At 49.5% G+C, this 25461-nt stretch overlaps 1 protein-coding gene across 1 annotated transcript; it reads right to left on the reverse strand.

The window, feature by feature from the left end:
* Positions 1-6093: 6093 nt before the first annotated feature.
* Positions 6094-25013, reverse strand: SUSD3 (sushi domain containing 3). The gene is made up of 5 exons (XM_009900576.2): positions 25007-25013; positions 23599-23787; positions 22044-22191; positions 19381-19545; positions 6094-6677 (listed from the first exon to the last, which is right to left on the reverse strand). The coding sequence occupies exons 1-5, from the start codon at positions 25011-25013 to the stop codon at positions 6464-6466; spliced, it is 723 nt and encodes a 240-aa protein (XP_009898878.2). The 3' UTR covers positions 6094-6463.
* Between the last annotated feature and the right edge of the window lie 448 nt (positions 25014-25461).

Genomic DNA, 25461 nt, shown 5'->3' on the forward strand with positions numbered 1-25461 from the left:
AGTTAAATCCAGCTGGGGTCACCAGTGTTGTTCCTCAGGGCTCAGTGTGGAGACCACTTCTGTTCAACATCTTCGTTGCTTTGTTGATCTTGATCAGGACACAGAGTGGATCAGCACTAAGTTCTCAGATGGCACCAAGTCAGGTGGCAGTGTTGATCTGCAGGAGGGGAGGGAGGCTCTGCAGAGGGACTTGGAGAGATTGGATCCATGGCCAGCATTACCAGGATGAGCTCCAACAAGGCCAAGGGCCAGGTCCTGCACCTGGGGCACCACAACCCCAAGCAAGGCTGCAGGCTTGGGGCAGTGTGGCTGGAAAGCTGCTGGCAGAAAGGGACCTGGGGTGCTCATGGACAAGCAGCTGAACAGGAGACAGCAGTGTGCCCAGGTGGCCAAGAAAGCCAAAGGCATCCTGGCTGGGATCAGCAATGCTGTGTCCAGCAGGAGCAGGGCAGGGATTGTCCCCTGGCACTCAGCTCTGGGGAGGCCACACCTCAAGTGCTGTGTCCAGTTTGGGGCAGCTCAGTCCAGGAGAGCTGTGGAGGTGCTGGAGCCAGGGCAGAGGAGGGCAAGGAAGCTGGGAAGGGCCTGGAGAATAAACCTGGTGAGGAGTGACTGAAGGAGCTGGGGATGGTTAGTGTGAAACAGAGCAGGCTGAGGGAAGACCTCCTGGCTGTCTACAGCTCCCTGAAAGGAGGTTGTGGAAAGATTGGTGCTGGTCTCTTCTCACAGGTAATTAGTGATAGAACAAGAGGGAATGGCCTCAAGCTGCAGCAGGGCAGGGTGAGACTGGACAGTAGGAAGCATTTTTTCCCAGTAGGATTGGTCAGGCACTGGCAGAGGCTGCCCAGGGAAGTGGTGGAGTCACCACCCCTGGATGTGTTTAAAGGTGGTTTGGATGTGGTGCTTGGGGCTATGGTTTAGGGGTGACTCTTGTAGAGTAGGGTTAATGGTTGGAGTTGGTGATCCTGAGGGTCTCTTCCAACCTGAGTGTTTTTGTGATTCTGTTTCCCTTTCTTTCAAGCAGCAGTGTGTCAGGGTCATCTGGACATTTGACAGCTTCAGCTACTGAATCATGAGTCAGGCCTCCATTCATGTCATTACCACCAAAGAAACTTCACAGACTGCTGGGGTTTTGCTCTGTTGTTTGACACTGAATGTCCTTCCATCAAACACACGTGCAAAGACACTTCTTCATTTTAAACCAGAGGCTGTGGGTTTCACATATTCATCCTGCTATATCATTTGAAGCTTAAGAAGATAAGAAATGCCACGAGATCTGTGACCGAGATCACAGGATCAGGCAACCCTGCCCCGTGTGACAGCTCACACGTACAAGTAGGTGTCCCTGTGGGCCAACAGACAGCAGCAGTGAGGTAGCACAAATGCAGGTGAAATGTGTCTGTAAAGATGTGCTGCTGCAGGCACAGGGCTTAGCATCAGACCAGTCAACACCCTCAGCAGAGTCACCTGCTGTAGGAAAGCAGCTTTAAAATGCAGGGTGAAGGAATGTAAGTAAGGAACTGCTCTGATAAACACTGGTGCAGGTTTTAAATCTGTGAAGAAGTGTCCTGTCCTGTCCTGTCCTGCTGCAGCACACATCAAAGAAACCCTAAGCACCCGTGCAGGGAGAGGGCTGCCTTGTGCTTGCTTCTGCACTTTCTAGCATTTTAACTTGTCCTTGAGGCTCCAGCCAGCAGCTCCAGAAAAATACACAAGGAACTTCTGTAGCATAAATGCAGCCTCAATCCACTTGAAACCGCTGCATGGCAAACTTTTAAGGGTTAATGTAATAAATAAGAGGTTTGAAACGTCTATTTTAGATTCTCCTCTGCTTTCATCTCCTTCCTGCACAGCACTTATTTTCCTTCTGACAATAAATAATGTTTACATGAGCAATAAAGCTAACTCCAGGGGGTGCAGCTGTCATAAACTAAGCACAGTCCCAGAGGGAACTGAGCGGCAAATCTTACAGACCCAGCACGAGTGCTGTTCCCTTGGCTTGTAACTTTGCTGTCTCTTGTGTTAGACAAATAAATGACAGCAGCCCAATGCTTTGGCACAGGCAGTAAATCTGCTGCCTTCTCTGCTTCTGCACATGGCTATCAACGCTCTTGTCAGCTCAAGGTTTTGCTTTCCCCCATCAAACACTACTCAGCCTGGCCTCATCTGAAGAGCAGGGTAGCTGCTCTCCCTTCTCATGCAGCACGTTGACCTGGATGCTCCAGCAAATGAATTGATTTCACTCAGTGACATGCAGTGGTATTAGTGCATTTTACAGTCACATGGTAAAATGAAAATGCCAGGGGGCTCAGTCCTGAAGACCTGTTAGCATCATCACAGGGGAGTGGAAGAGGAAGGAAATTCAAAAGCACTGCAGGGAGGCAGGACGGAGCATAATTGGGCCACCCTCCACATGGTTTAAAGAGGGCAGGCAGGGCAGCTCCCTTCTGTGCTTCCAGCTCTGTTTAAACCTACATTTGCAAACTGACTGCTTAATCATTGTCCTACACTCTTGCTGGGGGTCAGAGAAGAATAGACTAGACTAGACTAGACTAGGAGTTAATCAGGTTGGAAAGACCCTCTAGATCATCAAGTCCAACCCATCACCCAACACCATCTAATCAACTAAACCATGGCACCAAGTGCCTTATCCAGTCTCCTCTTAAACACTTCCAGTGATGGTAACTCCACCACCATCATTCATTCTGTTAGTTCTTGAGGTTCTCTGCTCTCCCCTTATTAGTCAAACTTGCCCTGTCTCAACTTCTGAGACCTGCTTTGTCCCTTCACAGTTTCATGAAGCTGTGCTAATGATGGGTCAAATATTGCTTAGCTAATTCCTTAGCGATTTAGGCTTATTTTCATGGAATCACAGAATGTGCTGGGTTGGAAGGGACCTCTAGAGGTCACCTTGTCCAGCTGCCCTGCAGTAAGCAAGGATATCCCAAACTTTATCAGGTTGCTCAGAGCCCCATCAAGCCTGACCTTGAACGTCTCCAGGGATGAGGCCTCCACCAACTACTGTTCAAGCTGTGCCAGTGTTCCACCACCCTCATAGTAAAGAACTTCTTCCTAATGTCCAATCTAGATCACCTCTGCTCTATTTTCAAACCATTGCCCCTTGTTCTATCGCCTTTGTAAGTGGTTCCTCCCCAGCTTTCTTGTAGCCCCTTCAGGTACTGGAGGGCTGCTCCATGGTCTCCCTGGAGCCTTCTCATCTCCAGGCTGAACAGCCCCAACTCTCCCAGCCCTCTTGTGTTGAAGGCCTCAGAGCTGAGGGGCAGAATCACCTCTCTCCATCTCTGGCTGTGTTTGATTCAACATGGAATCAAATTTACCTCCATAGTTGTGATCTTGTTCTTGCTTTATACCAGGCTGCAAACACAGCTGCATGCTAAAACCCATTGCATTTGCCAGTGAGCTTTTCAGTGGAGCCTGATCCAAAGCAGACATTCAGTGGTTGTCATCTCTGGGGCTGTTTTTCCTTTTGCCAAGACATGCCTTACCTGTAGTTTTAGTCTTTCTCCCACTGTGTTTTTCTCTTCTTTCATTTTGTTAGCTGGCTTTAACTTAATTTCCTCTTCCCTTTCTGCACAGCTCCACTCATCCCTTTCTGTGTTTCTCCTCAGTCTCCCTTGTTTTGGTGTTTTCTAGGCTGGAATGTTCATGTTCTCAGAGTTCTTAAGGCAGCTGTATCAGATTTTTGCTGTGCTCTGCACCCTGTTTGTCAGGCATGCCTTTAAACAGTGACTGCCAGCTCTCCTCCTCTGCACCTCTCAGATCCTTTGTACTTGCTCTTTCAGTGGGGCAGAACTTGGCCCTTTTCCTTATTCTGCTGCTCTTTCTCCTTTTCAGAAAACGTGATGTTGCTTGTTTTCACATTCACCCAGGTGCCCCTTTTGATTTAACAAGTTTTCCCTGCTATAGCCAGAAGCAAACTGCCACCCCACTTCCCATCCCCTGCAGAAACAAAGCAGTTACCAAGGCATTTGTTCAAACTCCTGACAGTTGTACATTTGTCTAACAGAGCCCGTTATGAAGTCACCCAGCGGTAAAGAGGACTCTCTTGTTTCCCCGAGTAAGCTCCTGCTAGCTGCTCCTCCTGGCTGCAGAGTGAGTGATGAGCACCCAGCAGCCCATGCTTCACACCACCCTGCCTGATCCGGCCACAGACCTTAGTTAAGGAGCATTTCACCGGGTGCTGAGACCTCCACGAGTGCACAAACCTTTCTCCCCACGGGTCCTACCAGGGACAAACTGTTGTGTACCATGCCAAGACCTCAGTGCTATCATCTGTGCCCAAAGCACTAGCAAGTTGTACCTTTTATGGTGTGGGAAGTCCTTAGCTTTGCATTTAATGCTCCTGTACCAGCCATACGTGCAGGAGCCTCCTTTCCCAGCCTTTCTTCCCTTCTCTGCTCCTTTCACACATTTTGGGTTTGTTTTCCTCCATCTGTGGACTTCACCACTGATGCTGTCCAAGCCTTTGCTCTCTAACAGGACCTGGGAGAGCTTTCCTCTGGAGGATGGAGCACAGCCATCTGAGCTGTCCTGCCAGAAAGCCCCATGCCAGCAGTGGCGAAGAGCTGCTGCTGTAATGGTTGGGATCATAGCTTTGTGCAGAAATTTCACATCATTGCTTCTCATTTGCCACTTGAGGTCACCCTGCACAGGGCTCCAGACAGCCCTCCTTAGGCACTGCCTTGCACTGAGTCTTTATGATGCATCTTCTCCAAAACTTTTTGACCCCTTTGCATCCTTACAATCATTACCATCAACCCTGCGAGCTGCCTGGTGTAGCTGCAGCCAGGCTGGTGGTGTGTGGGACAGGCAATGGACACAGGCTGGTAGCTTGGGACTGGCAACCCGGCTGGGCTGCTGGTGTGGGACAGGCAACGGAGCTGGGCTGGCAGTGTGGGACAGGCAACAGAACTGGTGCCAGCCCTGCACACAGCCAGAGGCAAATGCTGCATATGGGATGCAGGAGCACATCTAGGTACCAAAGCTGCCTGGGTCTGGCAGGGTACCACAAAAACTGCAGGCAAAATGGTTCACAGCACAAATATGCTCTGATAAACACTGGCTAGCATGAATTTAATGAATGGAGAACTGAATTGCAGTGAGAGCTGAGAAGCATGTCCTTTCTCCTCTTTGCAGCACAGGTGAAGCAGTGCATTGTAGGGGTGCAGCCTGCCATAATGTGTAGAACTGAGTTTATTAGGAACAACAAAACAGCCTCTTTGCTGCCATTTCCATATAGCTGAAGTTCAAGCACATTTGAGAGCTCTGCTGAGTACAGCCAGGATGGAACAGGGCATTTTAAGGCCTCCAGCAAGCTACAATAGTTTGAATTTCAAACCCAAAACTTCAGAACTGAAGGCCTTAAGAGGCTATTTGGATTCCTAACCATCAGGGTATACAATAAAACAGTTACTGGAGTTTGCTGTAAGAGCACATGTCCATCATGGCAGGAATGTGGTAACAGACAATGGGCAGCTGATGACAGGAGAATGAATAAGGCTTCAACCTGTACTGTAACCATAAGATATTCACGTGTATGCACACAACAGCAGGGTGAGAGCTGGAGCAGTTCCTTCACTGTTCAAAATGGACAGGAAAATCCCACAACCTCATTCCTTCACAGAGTGAGAAAGTCAAGAACAGGTAAACGAGGCAGGCTTCCAAAAAGCTGCATTACCCCTTTGCTTGGAGTGCTCTCCCAGGGCAGCTGCAGCAGCCAGCTGTGCCACGCTGCTCCAGGAGGGCTGCATCCACCATGCTCTAACACAGACCCCAGCCGCAGGTGCCGCTGATGTGCTGCCTCTTGAGGTCAAGGATGCCACAGCCAGGCAGCGCATCCCTCTGGGTGCTCTCCCCTCCCTGACAGGCTGGTGATTTGGAGGTGTGCTTCTGCTGCAGCCAGTCCCACACAGTCTCTAAATGTGGCACAGAGGAATGAGACCCAAAAGCCCTTCCTGGTACAAAACGGCAGGAGGGCTTTTAATTAAAACCAGAACTTTATTGTAGCTCTATCATACTACCGTGTAAAAATATGGGGGGGGGGGGGGGGGGGGGGTTGGCGGGTGGGGGGTAGGTGTTCATCCTGAAATGCTTACCAAAAGCTCTGCTTAAGAGCAGGTTTGAGCCTTATGAATGTGTAGTTATCATAAGTGACTCTGTATGAGGCAAACCTACAAAGTGGCTACGATTTCTCTAGATGTACAGAAGGATAACTATGCCTTTGCATGGTCACAACACCTCTGCAGAGAATGGCTATGAGCTGCCAGCCTCCACATGCATTCTGTTATTTCTACCAAACCATGAAGCATTTCTCTTAATGAATCTTGGAGTATAGAAAACTTTCAAATTCATAGGAATAATTCACTTCCTAAGTTGTCCTTAAGGCACATGTTTCTATCTAAATTCATTTGGTCCAGAGGAACAATTGTCTCTCAGGCACCAGCTACCCAGGTATCTGGCAGCCTGCTTTGCTGTGGCTCTCCTGATGTCCATGGACTTCCACGACATGTACTGAGCTCCCTGTGTGTCCTGCAGTGGTGTGTCCTGGCACAGGCTGTGTCGCTGCTGCACCCATGCTCTTGGCTAAGCTAGGCAGATGAGTGTTGTCTTTGCAGCAGCCACGAGCTGTGATGTCCCGAGGCCACTCCTCCTGGAACCTGTAGGCACGAAAGAAGAAGTTATTTCTGTTTCATCTGCTCTACAGAACTGTCCAATCCATTTTATTTTATCAGCAGCTCCTGCTGTAACATATGGGCTCACTTAGCACTACAACCAGCTGGCAGCAGTGGGGCAAATAACTGTGCCTCTGTGAAAGCTGGTGGAGACCTTGAAAAAAGACTTGTGAAGGTGGTTGGGACAGATGTTATTTGTTTGTGTTCCATCAAATGAGTCTCCAGCTTCAGTTTAATGTTATGCTATCTAGAGAATATTGCTAAGAACACTTGAGTGCTGAGAGTTGTGCAGAAGGGAAATCCTTGCTTGGTTAGTAGAGCACTGCTGGGAGCACAAGTGCCAGCTGTGCTCAGTGGGATCTGAGGTGTTCTTTGCAGAGCTGCCAGTGCTGCCAATGCAGTGCAGTTGCATTGTGCCTTGTGCTAGCCCTTGACTGCCTGACCTGGCTACTGCCTGGCTCACCCAGAGGAGCCTGAAGGGGCTGTGCTCTCCAGCTACTTGTGCATGCAACACTGGTGGTCACCAAACCATCCTGCACCTCACCTTTCCGCACCAGGAAAGGAGGGTTTGCCCAGCTGTGGGGTAAGCCAGCACAGCCCACTGGCCCAGACAGCAGACCACCCAGCAGAGCTGGTGTGGCAGAGCAGCAGCAGCAGCAGATGGAGGCGGCAAAGCTGCTGAAACGATGCTCAGTAAACTCCATACAATCATTCAGGAATTCAGCTTATTCTTGAACTCTGCTGCAGGAGGTGTGATGGATGCAGCCAGCTCTAAGCACATGGCAGGTGAACCAGAGCCCCTCTGCTCTGTGCCAGCTGGGTGCAGACTGAGAAGGTGTGCTTTTGTAAAGCATCAGTCACGCCGCAGCAGCTGCTGGTGTGCAGGCAGATGCCAAAGTTGCTTGTCCCACATTCCCTGCAGGTGAGCTTGTTCATGTAGCTCCTCTAGCTTCCTCTGAACCATCATAATGTGTAAATGGACTGAACACAGCAGCTTGCACACCCGCATCCAGGACAATGTGGTCTTACCCTTTTGCATATGAAAAGCTGGCAGGAGCCAGAAGCAGCATTCTGCAGTTCTCAGCTGCAGAAAGCCAGCAAGAATGCTCAGAGATGAGTGTGTGCATAGAGGAACTGCAGGGGAATGACAGGAAACACCACCAAAGGTTTGCTGTGCTGGCACACAGCAGGTGCTGCAGATATATCTTTCCTGTACAGGAGAATAAATTTTGCTCTTCACTGGTAAGCTGCATTACAAAACTGTCTGGGTCATGAGCTACAGCTGATAGTGTAAAGGCATCTTAAAATACCTCAGCATTTGATGCAAGAAGGCTCTGCATCAGCACAGTCAGAATACACCCAGCAAGGGGGTGCTCAGAGGAGCAGAGTTTACCCACAACCACCACAATCTCCTCTGTCTCTCCAGAAAGCAGCCTGGAACCTTTACCCAATTTTTATTGACCTGCACTGTCTCAGCTGTGCCTTTCATCTTGGTGTGTCAACAAGCCCTCAAGCACCTGAGTGCCCCTGTGGCTTGCCATCAGGGAACTGAGGGTACGTGGAGTAGAATCATAGAATAGAATCACAGAATCAGCCAGGTTGGAGACCTCAGAGATCATCAAGTCCAACCTATTACCTAATACCTAACACCTCCTGACAACTAAACCATGGCTCCAAGTGCCACGTCCAGTCCCCTTTTGAACACCTCCAGGGACAGGGGAGTAATGCTGCAGAAAATCTTCTGAGGTATTTGCTTCTGTGCCTTTGTTTTTTAACCTTCCATAGAACAAGAAACTCAGCTCCATCTTCTGGAGATGGCAGACAACAGTTGCCAAGTAAAAACCAGAAGAGTGTGTATGGGGAGAAGGTTTGGGATAAAGTTTTGCACAGGGTAGGCACAGCCCTTGCAAATAGCCCTGGCAGAATCATAGTTCAAGCCCAGGCATTCTGGCTGCTGTGCAATAAACACAGCTCACCTGGGGGAATTCATCCCATCTGGAGGTTTCTCCTGTGAAGCTCTGCCCTGGTAACTGCAACTGCACAGAGCCCACCAACACCTCAGAAAGTCCGACTGGCTAAAACCGTACTTGGAGGACAGCTGCACCCCTGGCTGAACAATCTCTGCCTCCCTTTCTGGGAACCACTAAACTTCCACACACTGAAGTGAGTCTGGGATGAGGTGACAGTGGGCAGGGTACCCTCCCTTCACTGCAGTACCTGAGCCCCATGGACATCAGATGGACAGCGACATCCGTGGAGTGCCACCTGAACAGAGTCTGAGAAGTTTAAGAGGGCTGCAGTGTCAACCAGGGACAGATAAATACAGGCAGTGGGCTCTCCTCTGCACACATGGCTATCAGTCAGACACAGCCTTCAGTCTCCTCTTCCATCCTTGGAGCTCTCAGCTCTGTCCCCAACAAATAAGACTTTTTTCCAAGTGCTTCAACTTTCTGTAACTCGAGTTTCCAGCAGGGCTACTTCAAACCATCACAGTAAGAGGATTAGAGACCTCCCTGCACTCTTATCTGGAAATGCAAACCCACCCGAGGATGTGAGGTGCAGAATAGCCTAGCTAGATGCACAATGCATTTGACAAGGACAGGCTTTATTTGCCAGCCCAAGTCAGAGCTCCTGTCCGGGGAGCGGAGCGGCCACCACAGCGATTGTCAGTGGATTTTAGAGGATTCAGAAGAATTTTGCTTTGTGTGTCTTGAGAGCTATTCCTAGCTGGAGGGGAAGCTGCTGCTAACAGGACATCTGAGAAGTGTGAGAACTGAGAGCAGTGGGGCTGCCACACTGCTGGCACTGGCTCTGAAAAGAGAGCTTTATACTAGAGGATGGGAGGGGATTTTTTTGTTGTTGTTGCTGTATGTCTGGGGGCTTTGTACAAGACCCTGGGGTAATCATGGAAGCATTATGAGAACAATAATAGCAGCTCTATTGGAAGCACATGTTGCTGCACACACCCTCCACACCACTGCCATGGCACTAGGATGGGAATTCAGACATCACAGAATCACAGAATCATTCATGTTGGAAGAGACCCTTGGGATCACCAAGTCCAACCATTCACCTAACTCTACATAGCTCTACATATGCCCAAGCACCACATCCAAACACCATCCAGGGTTGGTGACTCCTTCCCACTCTGGGCAGCCTGTTCCAGTGCTCTGGGACCCTCACCGTCAAGAAGTTCCTCCTCATGTTGAGGTGGAACTGTGCTATAGTTTCTATTCCTTGCCCCTTGTCCTATCCCAGGGCACAGTGAGCAGAGGCTGTCCCTGTCCCTTCCTTCCTGACCCCCAGCCCTCAGATATTGACAGACATTTATCAGATCCCCTCTCAGTCTTCTCTCCAGACTAAAAAGCCTCAGGTGCATGAGGTCTCTCCTCATCCTCCTCTGTTTCAAACCAACCATCCCCTGCTCCTTCAGTCACTCCTCACCAGATTTATTCTGGACACAGCATTGCTGATCCCAGCCAGGATGCCTTTGGCTTTCTTGGCTGCCTGGGCACACTGCTGGCTCCTGTTCAGCTGCTTGTCCATCAGCACCCCCAGGTCCCTTTCTGCCAGCAGCTTTCCAGCCACACTGCCCCAAGCCTGCAGCCTTGCTTGGGGTTGTGGTGCCCCAGGTGCAGGACCTGGCCCTTGGCCTTGTTGGAGCTCATCCTGGTAATGCTGGCCATGGATCCAGTCTCTCCAAGTCCCTCTGCAGAGCCTCCCTCCCCTCCTGCAGATCAACACTGCCACCTGACTTGGTGCCATCTGAGGACTTAGTGCTGATCCACTCTGTGTCCTGATCAAGATCAACAAAGCAACAAAGATGTTGAACAGAAGTGGTCTCCACACTGAGCCCTGAGGAACACCACTGGTGACCCCAGCTGGATTTAACTCCTTTGACCACCACTCTCTGGGCCTATCCAGCCAGTGCTGTATGCAGCAGAGCATTGCTCAGCCAAGCCATGAGCAGCCACTTTGTCCAGGAGAGTTCTGTGGGACACTGTTATCAGCATGGTGCAGAAGCCAGCTGTCCTACCTTTGTGACAGGGCCCCAAGATGAAACCACAGCTCACTTCCCCTGCCTTGTCTTCCCTTGTGACATCTGTGTCAGAAGGTACTGGAAGCTTTTGGTCTCTGAGTAGTGGTGGAGGAGAACACAGAGCACAGCAGTAACAAACTAGAGGGGAATAAACTCTTCATGGGGGGAGAAGCTCAAGGTGGGACAGCTGCAGGGTGGGACAATGTCTGCAAACGCTTGCCAAGGCAGTGTGCCCCTCTGCTGTGCTGGGTCTCCTCCCCTTCTGTCCTAAGCGCCACGCAAACACTGCCTGTGTAGGAAACTACTCATTAAATAGGCTGGCTCAAACAGGGCATTTGCAGCCCTTTCACACTGCTGAGGACTCAACACCGCAGTGATGACAGGTCCTGACGGCTCCTGATGGGTCCTGAGAGGTCCTGCCACCTCCTCCTGCAGCCCCGGGAGCAGCCCACCGGCGGCCCTCTACAATTGAAGCCTGTGGCTGGGGCGGGGACACATTCAGCCCCGCCGAGGCACTGGGTTGTGCTGTGCAGGTGACTCGGTGCAGGGACCGCAGCCTGCGGCGGCAGCAGCTGCGGGGCTGAGCTCCGCATTGCCCAAGCCTTCAGGCACAAAGGAGCGAGTCCTGACAGGCAGGCCAAGCATAAAGGCAAATGCATGGATCTGTCCAGGGAGTCAAGGGTCCAAGCTCTCTGGTGAGACTGATGACCTTTAAAAGCACCCAGGTAAGTCGTCTTCCCCAGGACCTCTCACAGTCACTAAGTCACTGTTGTAGAAGCTATTTTGCCCCCTTACCTCTCCCCCTGATGCATCTCCTGACAGTCATTCTCCACATCCTGGTGAGGTTTGCTGCTCCTGCTCAGGTTTTCTGCTGAGCTCTGAGCAGCCTGTCTCTCAGCAGGGCTCTTTCAAGTGCTCTCCACTTTCACTGTGGTAAATCTACACCACACTATCCTGCTTCCTGCAGATTCTTCAGCTTTTTCATCTCTTCTATTTGGGTGTTCAGAGGGCAAAAGCAGCTGGGAAAATGCCTTCAAGGGGGCAGAGGACAAGGAAATAATGTGGCCAAGTGTCCATGCTTCTGGAAGGTCCTCTGGCTTACAGCCATGCTCCTCAGCAGGCCTGGGCAGACATCAGCCTGTTTTAGAGCAACATGACTTTCTGATTTCTGCCTTCCTTGCAGCCCCTTACACAGGGTGGCAGAAAACGTCAAGCATTATATTTATTGAATCAAAGAGGGAAAAAACCCACATTTGATTTCACTCTGGAGGCCAAAGCAATGAGCTGATTTCACCAGCCTTGCATACACCTTGCTGAGAACACCGTGCCGCCTCCCCCAGCAGCATGCTGCTCTGATGGGGTTTTCTGCAAAACCCTTTCCGTTGGACACCTTGGTTGCTGCATTGTCCTTCTGCACTCTTTTGCCAGGTACCCTGCTAATGCATCTTGTAGTCAGAAAGGGCCCTGGTACAAAAATTTCAGCTACTGTTTTACTGTGGGAGAACATGTCATGGTTTGAGACTGGATGCCTTTAAAGAAACCATAGAGAGGACCTCCAGGAGGTCCAGATAGGTCTAGCAGGTGGACCAGAAAGTGTGATTGTTGTTTTGTCATTCCCAGAATGCCTGCAGCTAGCCTTTATAAGGGGACAGCACAGCCTGCTTCTGCCTTCTTCTTTTCCCTTACTCTCTTCCTTCCTAGCTGGCTCCCTTATCTTGCTTTGTCTGGGATCTGGGCTTGGAGCAGCCTGGCTGGGGCCTGGAGCTGCCAAGAGAATTGCTAGCTGCATCATTTTCAGCTTGGGTAATTGGGGGATGAGGGTGGGGAGGGATGCAGAGAGGTATGGGGGGGGTGGGGGTGGTATTTGGGCCTGGAATTTTTGCCCTGGTTTTGGTGGAGATTTTTAGAAGCTTTGGCCTAAGGAGGTTTTGTAGAACTGTGGCCTATGGATTGCTTTGTATTTGATATTCTTTGCACCACAGCATGTAGTTTATTAACAGCACTTCCACCTGCACTCCCAGCAATATTCTGTATTTCTGCCCAATCCTCATGTGGAGTTTTTCTTTAACTAATTTAAGAGTAGTTGTAAGCCTGTCAAGCCCCTTACACCAAGGCAACCTCCCAGCCTGCTTCTCTGCGGAAGAGATTTTTGTTCTAGGTAATATGCTCCAGCTTTAGTGGCCATCTGAAAGGAGGACTTGAACCTCCTGAGCCATGGGCTTTGCCATCTGAGTCACTCTTGCAGTCAGGTAAGCTGTTCCATAAGGGATGTTTTATACTTGACCTAGACGTGTGTGAAAGAGTTCACCTCCAAAGAGTCTGAATGTGGAATGCACAACTGCTTCCATGCCAAGTGTCTTGCTGCCCTTTAGCTGGATTTTTGACCTGGACATGTTGTCGTAGCTGGCAGAGGTTCAAAAGGCAGTAGTTTATGGCTAACTTCACACCTCCCTGGGTGGGGAAAACACTGGAGCAGCATTTCTCCCTTGCAAAATAACAGCATGTCTGAGGCAAAGGAGCATCTGGTAGGGGTTGGAAGAGACCTCTGCAGATCATCTTGTCCAAACCCCTGCTGATGAAGGTTTGCCTAGGTCAGGTTGCACAAGAATGTGTCCAGGCAGGGTTTGAAAGTCTCCAGAGAAGGAGACTCCACAACCTCTCTGGGCAGCCTGCTCCAGGGCTCCGGCACTCTCACAGCAAAGCAGTTCAAGCGAAGCCTCCTGTGTTCAGGTTGTACCTGCTGCCCCTTGACCTATCAGTGGCCACCACTGAGAAGATCCCAGCCCCATCCTCATGACCTCCACCCTTTAGATACTTATATGTATTTGTAAGATTCCCCTCTCAGTCTGCTCTTTTCCAGGCTAAACAGCTCCAGGTCTCTCAGCCTCTCTTTGTAGAAGGGATACTTGTGGCCCTCTGTTGGACTCTGCAGTAGTTCCCTATTTCTCTTGAACCGGGAAGCCCAGAGCTGGACACAATACTCCAGGTTTGGCCTCAGCAGGGCAGAGTAGAGGGGAAGGTTACAGGACTGTTAAGCTGAAAAAGCAAAGCAGACAGGCTTCTCTAGGGGTGGCTATTCCTCAGCACAATGAGGAAGCTGATGCAAACTGAAAGGAGCTCTCTTTACTCCCCGTCTGTATTTCTCCTGGGCCAGCACGTGTTGATGTGTAAATATGCCGTGGCTGGTGCAGAGGAGTGCTTGGTTCTCTGGTGTCTTCACAAGCCCCAAAAGGCTATGCTAGGTTGTGAATGTTTTAATTTCTCCCAGAGGCATGGCCAGGACAGCTTAAGGGAATGAGGAGGCTTCTAGTTCAGCTGGGGATTCACAAGCAAGCTGATGAAGCTTGCCTGCCTTACTCCAGGCAACTCACTTGTTGGGATCCATTCAGCTGGGGAACAGCTGCAGCTGCCCCCCAGCAGTGGTGGGGGTACCCCCATGCCTGGGTCAGGGCGACCTCGCTCTTCTTTTTGGCACCAGTTTCTTTAACACTGTCTCATCCTGGCATTCACCTCCACCTCTCAAACATTAGCAGTAGCTGGCACAGAGGAGGGGCAGCTGTCATTAAGCTTCTCTTTGCTGATATTTTACACTCTGCTGTCACAGGGCAGAGGACAAGCTGCCTGCTCAAACAGCTGACTAAGTCCAGCCTCTCCCACATGGCTGTTTGCTGGGGATGGAAGCAGAGTCTTCACCTTCAGTGGTAGTTGCCTAAACAATTATTCCAAAGAAGGATTGCTGCAGGGTCAGATATCATTCTTCACCAGAAGATAACTGACTCCAAAAGAACATATCCTGCCCAGGAACACACCCATTTCAAACTCAGCACAGCGTTTCAAGTGCTAGTTCCTCTGCAGCACCAAATGCTGCCTGGGGCTCTCCTCAGCAGGACCCACTTTGCCTGTCTGACCCCAAGCAAGCCTGAGGAAGGCCTGATGCCAGCAGTCCTGGTTTTATTCTCACACAGAATTAGGAAGACTTTAAATTCTTAAAATGTTGAAGAGAGCAGAATATACTTAATCGATTTGAGGCTTTTCTTCCCATACATACTGCAGCCAGGCTGTGAGAGCTGTTCCCAACACAACCCTGTGTTGGCAAGCCCTGCCCCTGCCTAGCAATCCTCCCCAGGGGCTGTTCTGGGGGTCCATGCACATTGTTCTCCTCTAACTACATGGCCCAGAGCTACAGCTAATCTCCCTGCCATAGAGGGCAGCTGCTTTTCTTCAGCTAATCTGTCTCAAAGCTCTGCATCATCAGCAACCTGCTATCTCTGCTCTCTGCTCTAAACTTCTGAGAAGCTATGCTGGGGAAAACACGTCCCTCCCAGCAGCCCCATGGGTCACAACTTGTCTGTCTCTGCTCAACATTAGTTAGCTCTTCAAATATTCTAAAAACCCCAAATCTGCTGCTAATGCTTTCTGCTAAAAATAACTGTGTTTGCTCTCCTTAGGATTCCTCACACCCAAAGGGAGGGGGTGGCACCGTCTACACTTTGCAGTTAATGATCCCACGTGTTTGCAGACACATTTCTCGGCATTTTAAAGCAAACTGTTCCTGCAGCCAAGCAGCCAGAATGGGGCTCACTATAATCAGAGTATTTGCAACTGCAGTTCACCATTTCCCTGTAAGAGTTATGTCTTCATCACCTTGGTTCCATGTGCGGATCATGAGGGGAAGATCTCATTTTGTGGTAGGCAGAGCCACAACAGCATACTGAAGCCTCAACTGTCCAACAGCTTCTACATCATTTATACTTCTATACATCAGCTTTTTTGCATCCCCATTATGTCACCACCTACCAGCCACGATGATTTCATCAGTACCACTTGAGCAGGTGATAGTTTTTTAACCCTAAATCAGTCTGCAAGCCATCACAATATCTTACCTGGCTGAACAAACTGGCTTTTTTTGGTTCTTACAGTGTGTTTGATTCTTAAAGTGGTGAACCATTATATTAATCTGTAGTTAATCTCTAAACCTATTTCAATGAAGCCTGAAAAACAGCATGACCTGCATCCTTTTCTAGTCAGCAATAGCTCAGGTACCCTCCAGAGAGGTTGTCTTCAAGGGTGGAGGAGTTCTTACTCTTGGAGGTACTTCAGATGTTACATGAAGAAGAAGCAGAACAGATTTCTTTGAGGAAAGGAAATGCTGTCAGAAAAACAACTTAAATTACCCAGCCTCCACCCACTCCATTCTCCTCCACCCACTCCTTTCTCAAGGTCACCGCTCATCTCTCAGCCTTCCCCTTCTACGACAGCTACAGAGCCACTTCCTATGGCTGTGCCACAGAAAGCTCCTTGTACTGCAGCCCTCGGAAAGCCATCAGACTCCCCTGCTACTTTGGCCCTTGTTAGAAGAAACAAGTAGGAGCTCTGATTTGCTCAGAGGCCCAGTGGTGCAGGGTACACATTTCTCTAAATGTCTGAAACATTATACAAGAACAGAATAGAATTAGAATTGGAATAGAATAGGCCTTAGAAAATAATTAGACTAGAATAGAATTTTTCAGCTGGAAGTCATCTACAGCTATCATAAAGTCCAACTACCTGACCACTTTAGGGCTGACCAAATGCCTCTTGAACGCTGCCAGGCTTGGGGCATTGACCACCTCCCCAGGAAGCCTGTGCCAGGCTTTGCCCACCCTTTTGGTAGTGCCAGGTCTGAAGCTGCCTTACAGAGCCTTGGTTAGATTACCTTTTGGCTTGCTCATGACCATGGGCACACACTCTGGTTGGTGTGCACACAGCAATACACAGACTCTCCTCTGGGTTTGCTTGCCCTCAGGTTTGCTGCTTTTTTCCAAGCACACCATGGGCCTTTACTTACTTCCTTGGACAATCACTGCTCTCAGCTCCACCACACCAGCAGCAGCCACAAGGTCGGAGATATCAGCTGAATTCCCACCTCTAATCCTGCACAGTTATCCATTTAACAATTCAGCTGTGGAAATGATCATCAGTCATTAACCCTGATTAAACAGACCTTACTGGAGTGAAGAAAGGGAACAAGGTACACACTGGTGGAGGCTCACACCTGCTCTAAGAGCAATTCCAAGACAGCTTCAGTCAGAGTCTGTCACAGTCTCAGTGCCATTTCCATCTCTGATTAGAAGCAGCACCACTCTCTCTGTGTGGAGCAGGTAGCCTCTTCTCTCTGGGGCGCACAGAGTAATACAGCTGCTCTCCTAGCTGATTTTTGCCCTGGCTAGTAATTAGCTAGGATCACATCACCTCTGCGTGGTGGAAATGAAGCAGACCTTGCTTGCCAGGACTGAACACAGCATGTGTGTTGTTCTGGGAAAAGAGCTCACAGGCTTCCTCCTCCTGCCCTCTGCAATTCCTCACTGAGGTTTGTATATCCCAGAGTGCCAGGCTGGAAGGGACCACAAGGATCAAATGGTCCAACCCTTCTGGGTGACGGTGGAGTTGGAATGAGCTCTCCCAGCACCCTGTCAAGCTGAGCCCTGTCCAAAGTAGGGAACTCCACAGCTTCCCCTCAGAGATGATTCCAGTGTCCAACTGCACTCATCTGGAACATTTTCCTCTGGAGTCCAATGGGAATGTCCCCAGCAGTACCTTGTCCCCATCACCCCTTGTCTTTGCCATGGGACTCCTTGTGCAAAGGGAGCTGCCCTTTACATCCTGGTCCATGATGAAAAGGTCTCCCCTCAGCCTTCTCCAGGCTGATCAGCCCCAGCTCTCTCAGCCTTTCTTCCCATGGCAGGGCTGCCAGGCCTCTGATCATTCCCCTGGCCCTTCTCTGAACACTTCCCAGCCTGTCTGCATCTTTTCTGTACAGCAGGGACCAAAACTGCAGATGGTGCTCCAGGTGTGGCCTGAGCAGCACTGAGCAGAGTGGGACAATGACTTTGTTATCCCTGCTGGGGATGCCCTTGGTGATGCAGCATCCTGTTGGCTTTCTTTGCTGCTGCATCACACTGTGCACTCATGCTGAGCTTGCCGTCCACCAAGCCCTCCAGGTCCCTCCTTTCCAGAGGGCTGTGTTGCAGCCAGGTGGATCCCAGTCTGAGCTGCACCCCTGGGTTCTGTATTCCCAGGGGCCAGACCCCCAGCTTGTCTCTCCTCATAAGGTTCTTGCTAACACACTGCTGCAGCCTGTCCAGGTCATCCTGGAATGTGGCCTCTCCCTTCTAGAGTGTCAACCTCTCCACTCATTTTGGTGTCATCTGCACACTTCATCAGGGTGCTCTTGATCCCAACATCTTCCATATTTTCTAACATATTTTTTAACACATTCTCCAGTTTTCTGAAGAAATAATGAACCTGTTGATGTTTGGCCCCAGAGGGGCTGCACATTCCCTGTGCTTGCAGTGCTGAAAAGGTCTATGGAATTTGGCAAAGATAACACAGCAGCCCCTGCTCTGTGGAGTGGTGCAGGAGGAGCTGGAGCTGGAGGCTCCCTTAGAGCACTAACCTCTGTTTTGCAGCCCTGGTGGAGCTTATGTGAAAAGCAGATTACACTCAGACAAAACATTAATGTTGCAGCAGATGGAAGTTGCCCAAAATTAAAAATGGCATCTTAAGTCTTCTAAAAACCATTTAGGTTATAATCAGCATTTAATGAGGTTTATACATCTTCCTGAAATCACCCAGAGCCAGGAATTGATTAAGCAGCCATCAGGCTTTTGTGCAAGTGTTCCAACTGAACATAATTTCCAGCTGTACTGTGACATGGAAGCAGGTTTGGTCTATGCATAAAGTTGCTCTCTGCAGGTAAGCAGCACAAATCACAGATGCTGCTGCACAGAAAAGTTGGGCAAGGGAGCAGGGGATTAGAAGCAAAGAAGGATTGTGACATATATTATACACTGCACCAAAGCAGAGCCACAGGAGGTAAACCCACAGTGCTGTGTCTCTGTGAGGAAAAAGCAAACCAGCATCAGAAGGTAGCACACACTCAGTTCTGTGTTTGTCTTTTTGTTGGCAACAACACAGCCAGCCCTACACATCTGGGCACTTCCAGAGGGGATCCTGAGTGAACACAGGAAGTGCCTGTGCCCAGCCTCCATGCATCCACAGCACACAGTGCACTTGATTTCAGCACAGGCATTTCTCTGCAGTACCCAGAGCCAGGGCTCCCACCCTGTGGGCATTCAGGCTGCTTTGCAGGTTTTTGCCCTTCACACCCTGGTAAGGAACTGGTATTTTGCAAGAGAGCTTTCAGAGTCACTGGAGGATCAGCAGTAACAACCAGGGCTCACCTTGAATCCCAGGTGTCCCTGCCTGCCCCCTCTTCTAAGACTCTTAGGCAAGCTGGCACCTTGAAACCGCTACCCACCACAGAGGAGAGACTTTCCTGTCCTCTGCTGCAGTTAGCATCAGTTTAATAAAGCCAATTACAAATCTCTCTCCAGTTAATCAGGTGCCAACCACCTCTGCAGCCCAGGCTTAACCAGGCACTGCTGGGGACAGAGGAATGAAGCAAGGAGGGAGCTCACGCTCAGCTTCTCTGCTGGCTCACCTGTTAGCAACATTAATTCCCCATGGATGGGCAAGGTCAAGGACAAGCCCTGACAATGCACTGCCATCACTCCAGGAGCATCCCTTTGAAATGCATTTTTGAGGAATCCCCTTCCTGGAACTTGTCCACCAACCTTATTCAAGCACCCTGTAGCGGAGCAGCCTTACCTGTGGAAGCCTTGGTTATCGTATGCCATGTCGGTCACATCACCACACGTGGCTTTATTCCTGAGTTTCTTGTTGTTGTTATTGTTTCTTCCCTTAAACCCAAAGTAAGCAGCTTGCATGTGCTCCAGTTCTTCAGCTCTGAGCTGGTACCATAGTTGCATGTTTCTGTGAGCAAAGCAAGGGGTAAATCCATCACCGTGGTAAAGGCCTGCATGCCTGAGCTTCATCTGCCCACAGCTCTGGCTCACAGCACTTTACATCCAGACCCAGGGCTGCTGAGGGCAGCACTTAAACACATGCTCAAGTGTAAGCCAAATGTCCAGAGACTTCAATACTTGCTTAAGTACCTTACATTTTAGGCTGCCCAGGATAGTGGTGGAGTCCCCATTCCTGGAGGTGTTTAAAAGCCACACAGATGTGATGCTGAGGGATGTGGGTTAGTGGCAGGGAGCCCTTCTGGCTCTCTACAGCTCCCTGAAAGGAGATTGTAGCAAGGTGGAGGTTGGTCTCTTCTCCCAAAGAGCAAGAGACAGTACAAGAGGATTCAGGTTTAAGTTGTGTCACGGGGGTTTAGGTTGGATGTGAGGAACAATGTCTTCCCCAAAAGGGTTGTCAAGCCTGGAACAGGCTGCTCCTGTGGCAGTGGTGGAGTCCCCATCCCTGGAGGGATTGAAAGGCTGTGGAGATAGGGTGCTGAGGGACATGGTTTGGTGGTGACCCAGCAGCACAGGGTTAACAGTTGGACTCCATCATCTTGAGAGGTCTCTTCCATCCAAAATGATTTTGTGATTTTATGTCTCCATGACAGAACCAGGGCAAAGCATCTGGTGTGAAGAGCTTGTCTTTTGTAAGAGAAAGATATCAAGCCTTCAAAGTTATGTGAATGGCTAATTTTGACAGAACCTCATTTAAAATAAATGAAAACCAAGGGCAGGAAGAGTCCTATCAGAAGACAAGCAGCGATTCCTAAAATGCCAATCAGCTCTTTCATTTCAAAACATTTTGTGCTGTCAGTGAGAACCTGGTATTATGAATGACACCAAAAGCTTTCTTTTTAGTCTCACAAAACCTTTGCAAGTGTGCTGGGGTTGCAGCCATCCTGGGAGGGGGAGGATTGTGAGAGCCCTGGGGATTAAGGAAACCTGATCCAGGTGTACTTGGTTCCTGCCTACCCCCACCCCAAGGGGGTTCTCCCCCAGGAAACTGAGTTAGTCTGTTCCACTCCCCCTTCCTGCCTAGCAAAACTATGAAGGGGAGGCTATGGCAACCCTTTCCCTCTCTGTTGCTCCTGCCTCACCTGGCAGAAGTCACTGCTGGCTTCCTGGCTCTCTGCCACATGGTCAGGCCTGGTCTTTCTCCCTGCTGCATCCACGTTTCTCCAAAGGACTGTTGGTTTTGTGTATCTCCCTATCCATCCTTGTTCCTTACCCTTGTGGACTCTTCCTGTTATTGGGGTTTTTGTGTATATATATATATATAATTTAAAGGAAGAAATTAACTTCTCTACTTCCAAACTGACTCCAGATTATTTCTCAGTAGATTTACCTCCTCCCCTTTTTCCTTACCTCCCACTTCTTTCCCTTTTTTCCTTCCCTTATCTTTCCTTATTCTTTCCCCTTCCCTTGTTTTGTCTATCAGGAAAGAGGAAGGGGAGCGGGGGAGGAGTTCTCAGTCTTGCTGCCATCTGAGCTCTTAAATTCCAGTTAGGGCTCAAACCACAACACAAAGGAAATAGAAAAATCTGTATTTTGGTTAGGAGTGAATTTTGAAATGACAAAACTCCAGATGGAACATGGCTTGGAGTAGAGAGACCTTCACTCGTGTCCTCCCAGGCGTCCCTCTAGTCCACTGCTATCCTGCCTCACTTCAAACACTTCTCTGAAGCAAGAGACTTAAAATGAGCCAGCAGGGCAGGTTCTTGTTTGCACAGCAGGCAGAGTGGGATGTGACACAGCCACCCCATGAAGCTATGTGCAGCGGTAGGAACAATGAGCAGGAGGAGCAAGAAGGATCTGAAGAAGAGGTGCCTGTGGAAAGCTGCCTGCACAGGTGCTTTTGGATGGATGCTCTCAGGAACAAGAGTGGCTTGGCTTCAGGGCACAGCCATGCATGCTCATGCAGCCACCCTTCACTGAGTGGTGAATTGTAGCTCTTCCCAAGCCTATTTATAGCCCTGCCCACCACCTGGTGCTTCCAGACAGCCGACAACCCTCCACCTCCCACTCCAGCACTGTGGCAGCTTTCCCTGTGCTTTGCCGGTGGTGGGGGCTTTGCTGGTTTTGACAGGGGCAGATGAATTTTCCCAGCAGTATTCAAGAAAAGCAAAGGAAAAAAGGAAGGAGAGAGAAGGGGAAATGCAGCAAAATCATTCCTGGAGAGAAAGGTGTCCCAGAGAATAAGACTTCTGTATAATCCTGTGTAAATCCAGATCTGCCCAGGCCCACTGAGGCCATCTGATATTGACAGACATTAGGTGCCTAAATACTCTCGAATTCCAAGTCTTTCTGTGCCTAAAGCCTGACCTACAAATTAATGATTTTAGGTAATTAACAACATTGCCGTGTTGTGAGCATCAAGCCCTTTGAAGCTCTCTGCTCTCACAGCAATGGCCACCATACGATGCAGAGTCTTACAGCAGTTTTAAAAGCCTTTTCTTGACATACCTTTGAGTCCTCCTCCTTTCACTTTTCTTCACACACTTGATGAGGCAGCAGGTTAGAAAAGCCATGGACATCAGCAGGATGACAGCACAGCTCACGATGGAAGCGATCACTGCCACCTTGAAGCCAAAAGTCTCGTATTTCGAGATGGCTGCAGCAAACAAAGGCAGAAGCACGTTCCCAAGGTCAGGCCGTGAATTGCTCTTCCACATTTCCATTAAACACTGCTGAAACCTACCTGCTTCACCCAGCTGCTCAGTGAGGATTCTCCCCTTGGTAGTGGCTTGGCTCCAGCTGAGAGCCAGGCAAACCTCAAATGGGGCTGTTTAACAATCTCCCGTTTATAAGCTGCTAATGAATTGTTCACAAGTATTTGCAGTTAATTAAACAAAAACGCCCTTAGCACTGTGGTAGTTAAAAAGCACAACTTTGTCAGCACGTCGAATGCAGATGAGCTAGCAGAGCCTCACAAGCAATTGTTAACAAGGACTGGAGCTTCCAAATCAAATACTGCCGGGGATAAATGACTTACAGAAGCTCTTTGCAGCAGGGGCATTGCCGTGCAGTTACAGCCGAGCTGGCAGGCAGTGAACAAGAAGCCTTCCTCGGTTTGCAGAAGGATGCAGGATGGGACAAGGGGCAGCATCTGTAAGGCTGACTGCTCACAGTCATCTGGCACTAGAAGCGAATTATCCAGACAAAAAGAGGAGTGGGAATGTGGTGTGGCTCTGCTGACACAGATCTCTGCCAGCTAATCTGGAGCACTAAATGTGTCCTGCTGCAGAACTCACCTGGCTCTCCAGCACCGTGATGACCAACATCACACAAAGTGATGATGCACCTTCTGGAGGGAAGGTTTACCCTCCTTTTTCTGCAATGGAGAGCTGAATTTGTGAGAGGGCAGGAAATGTCTAAAGAGCCATCCATCTGCTGGTGATTTAACCTTATGGAAGGCCTGAGACACAGATTGAGGTTCTCAAAGCTCAGAGGTACTATGTTTTGCGTGGGCCTACTTCTAGTCAAATTGCTCAGAACCTTGTAATAACTGAGGCCCAGTGAGTGTTCTGCCATTCAAACACTGTTTGTCAGTGTGCTAACTCTCCCAGGCACCTGCCCACAGGCAGCCACCCAGGATTGTTCAGGAAATGTCATGGTGTTTGGTGTTTCTCTTACTGCAAAAATACCTTCAGAAAAGAATGACAGGGGATTAGAGGCTTTGCTTTCCCATTAGCTGGTGGTATCTATGCATTTGCCAGAGAAGGGTACAGCTTGTAGCTACAGAACCACAATTACTCCTGGTGCAGCACTGCCAGAGCTGGTGATGTGAGATCAGCCATAAAGCTGACCAGGTCCTTTCCATGTCAGGATAATGAATGATGTCAGAACACATATGGAGCATGATTACAGTCAGTGGGGACAACTTTGAAAGAAGTCAATTGTGTCTTTTTTCCCCTTGCACAGATGTCTAAATTAATCCTAACATTGCAGGAGACCGGCAAGGCAAAATGAGCACAACACAGCTCAGAGGCAGTGAGAGCAGATTGAGAGAGACCCTTACGCTTGCAGGAGGGCACTCCGGCTGTCCACTGCGTGCTGTTCTCTTTCCAGATGCAGGTGATGACCCCTGATCCCTCCAGCTGGTGCTCAGCAGGGCACTGGAACGTTATCACTGTCCCCACGGCCGTGCCGTTGCCGTGAATGATCTGTAGTGTGCCGAGCTGGGGAGGGAAGACATGGTGGCACTGCCCTGCAGCAGAGACAAAGCCAGACAATGCAGAGTCAGAGCCAAAAGCAAACGCTTGCTGAAGTCTCACTGCCATCAGATTGTAAATCAGTCCATGGCCATGGTCAAAACAGACAACAGACCTCAGGGTGGGCGATGCTGGCTGCTCTGCCGAGTGCCAGCCCAAGGCCAAAGCCCCTGTGGTGCCATTCAACAGCTCCACTGCGCTGACCCTTGGCTCAGAGCAGGCCTTGTGTTGCAAGACTGGTACATGTAAAACTGAGTGGTGTGGCCCCATGTGGATTCCTGGCTGGCTGGACTCTGTGTGTTTCATTAACCACTCAGGCTGGCATCTTCCATGCTGGGAGGATTCACAACATGCAAACTTTCCAAAGTCTCGTGGACCGATCACGTATTTCAGCATTTCAGTCTGCTTGGCAGCATCTTTTCACAACCTGAGAGGCTTCCTACCTTTCAAGAGCACTGCCTCTGCTAGTCTTGGCTGAAAGGAGCCCCTGGGTTCCAAAGCCCCTGGGAGGGGACAGAGAGAAACACATTCAGCACAACTCCTCTTGATCTCCAGGCTCTGCATTATAGTACATCAGTCATTTTTAGTACACTTTTGCTCGTTCAGCTTTCCTCTTTCCATTTCTTTCTTGTTCACACTGCTGCTCTTTGGGTGGTGGAGCTGTTCTCTTGTCCAAGGACTTTATGCAACATCTTTTAATGCCACAACATTCCTTGTTTCACGCTCAGTTTAAACATAAATTTCAATGGTCAGTCATTAAACAGCAAATAATACCCAGAGATACTTCGAAGAGGACAACAACAACAAATGCATTCCCTGGGTTTGTAGATGTGTGCTGGCAGACTCTGCAAACTGTTTGCCATAATTATTAATAGCACTGACTAAATGCCAGCACTGCTTCTCCATCAGCACCCAAGCTCCTGAGCTTTCACTGGGTTCCCAAAGGGCTTCAGCAGGCTCAGAGGCAGCTGCCCTGCAGTTGCAAGATCAGAGTTGCAAACATTTTGATGAGACAAAAAGAAGAATTAAAAGGAGGAAAACATGCTTCCCACACTCAGAGGCAGGAAGAAACATGAAGTTTAATAGCCTCCTTAAAAATATCTTGACAGGATTACAAGTTGATAGCAAATCTGTTTTATTTTTAATGCTAAAACTGCTCCCTGGTCATTAATTAACACTAAGCTGCTGCAATTACACCGCAGCAGACAGGCTTACTGCCCATCTCCACTTTATGCTCCTAAAAACCCCTGGAGAACAAACCCAAAGAAACCTCAGCAAAAGGCAAGCAAAAGCCGCTGACAATTACTGCCCTCATCTACTAAGTAACTACGTACCAAGGGCTGGCTTTGGAAGACAAGCCTCTTGCAGTCCCATGCACAGCATTCCTGTTGCTTCTGCCACTTCTCCCAGTCTCTTACTGTGGCACCAATTTGCCTCAACAAGAGCAAGTATTTCCTACAGGGTCACTTCTCTTCTTTTCTTGTCCTTCCCTGGGTCACTTCTCTTCTTTTCTTGTCCTTCCCTCCAACACCCCACTGCTGGAACATATGGGATGAGTGTGGACACGCAGACAACCTTCTGCCTCATTCCAGAGGAACGGTTCAAGTTTGTTGATATTTTTTACCTTAATCACTCAGAGACTTCCCATGGGAAACCACTGCCCCACAAAA

This window comes from Dryobates pubescens, chromosome 1 (assembly GCF_014839835.1).
Source record: "Dryobates pubescens isolate bDryPub1 chromosome 1, bDryPub1.pri, whole genome shotgun sequence".
Taxonomy (NCBI): domain Eukaryota; kingdom Metazoa; phylum Chordata; class Aves; order Piciformes; family Picidae; genus Dryobates; species Dryobates pubescens.

Coding starts and splice junctions, on each gene's coding strand:
- SUSD3 (XM_009900576.2), bottom strand. Junction 22,192..23,598: donor CGGAGTGCCCTCCTGCAAGC/GTAAGGGTCTCT, acceptor TGTTTGCTGCAG/CCATCTCGAAATACGAGACT. Junction 6,678..19,380: donor GATAACCAAGGCTTCCACAG/GTAAGGCTGCTC, acceptor TCGTGCCTACAG/GTTCCAGGAGGAGTGGCCTC.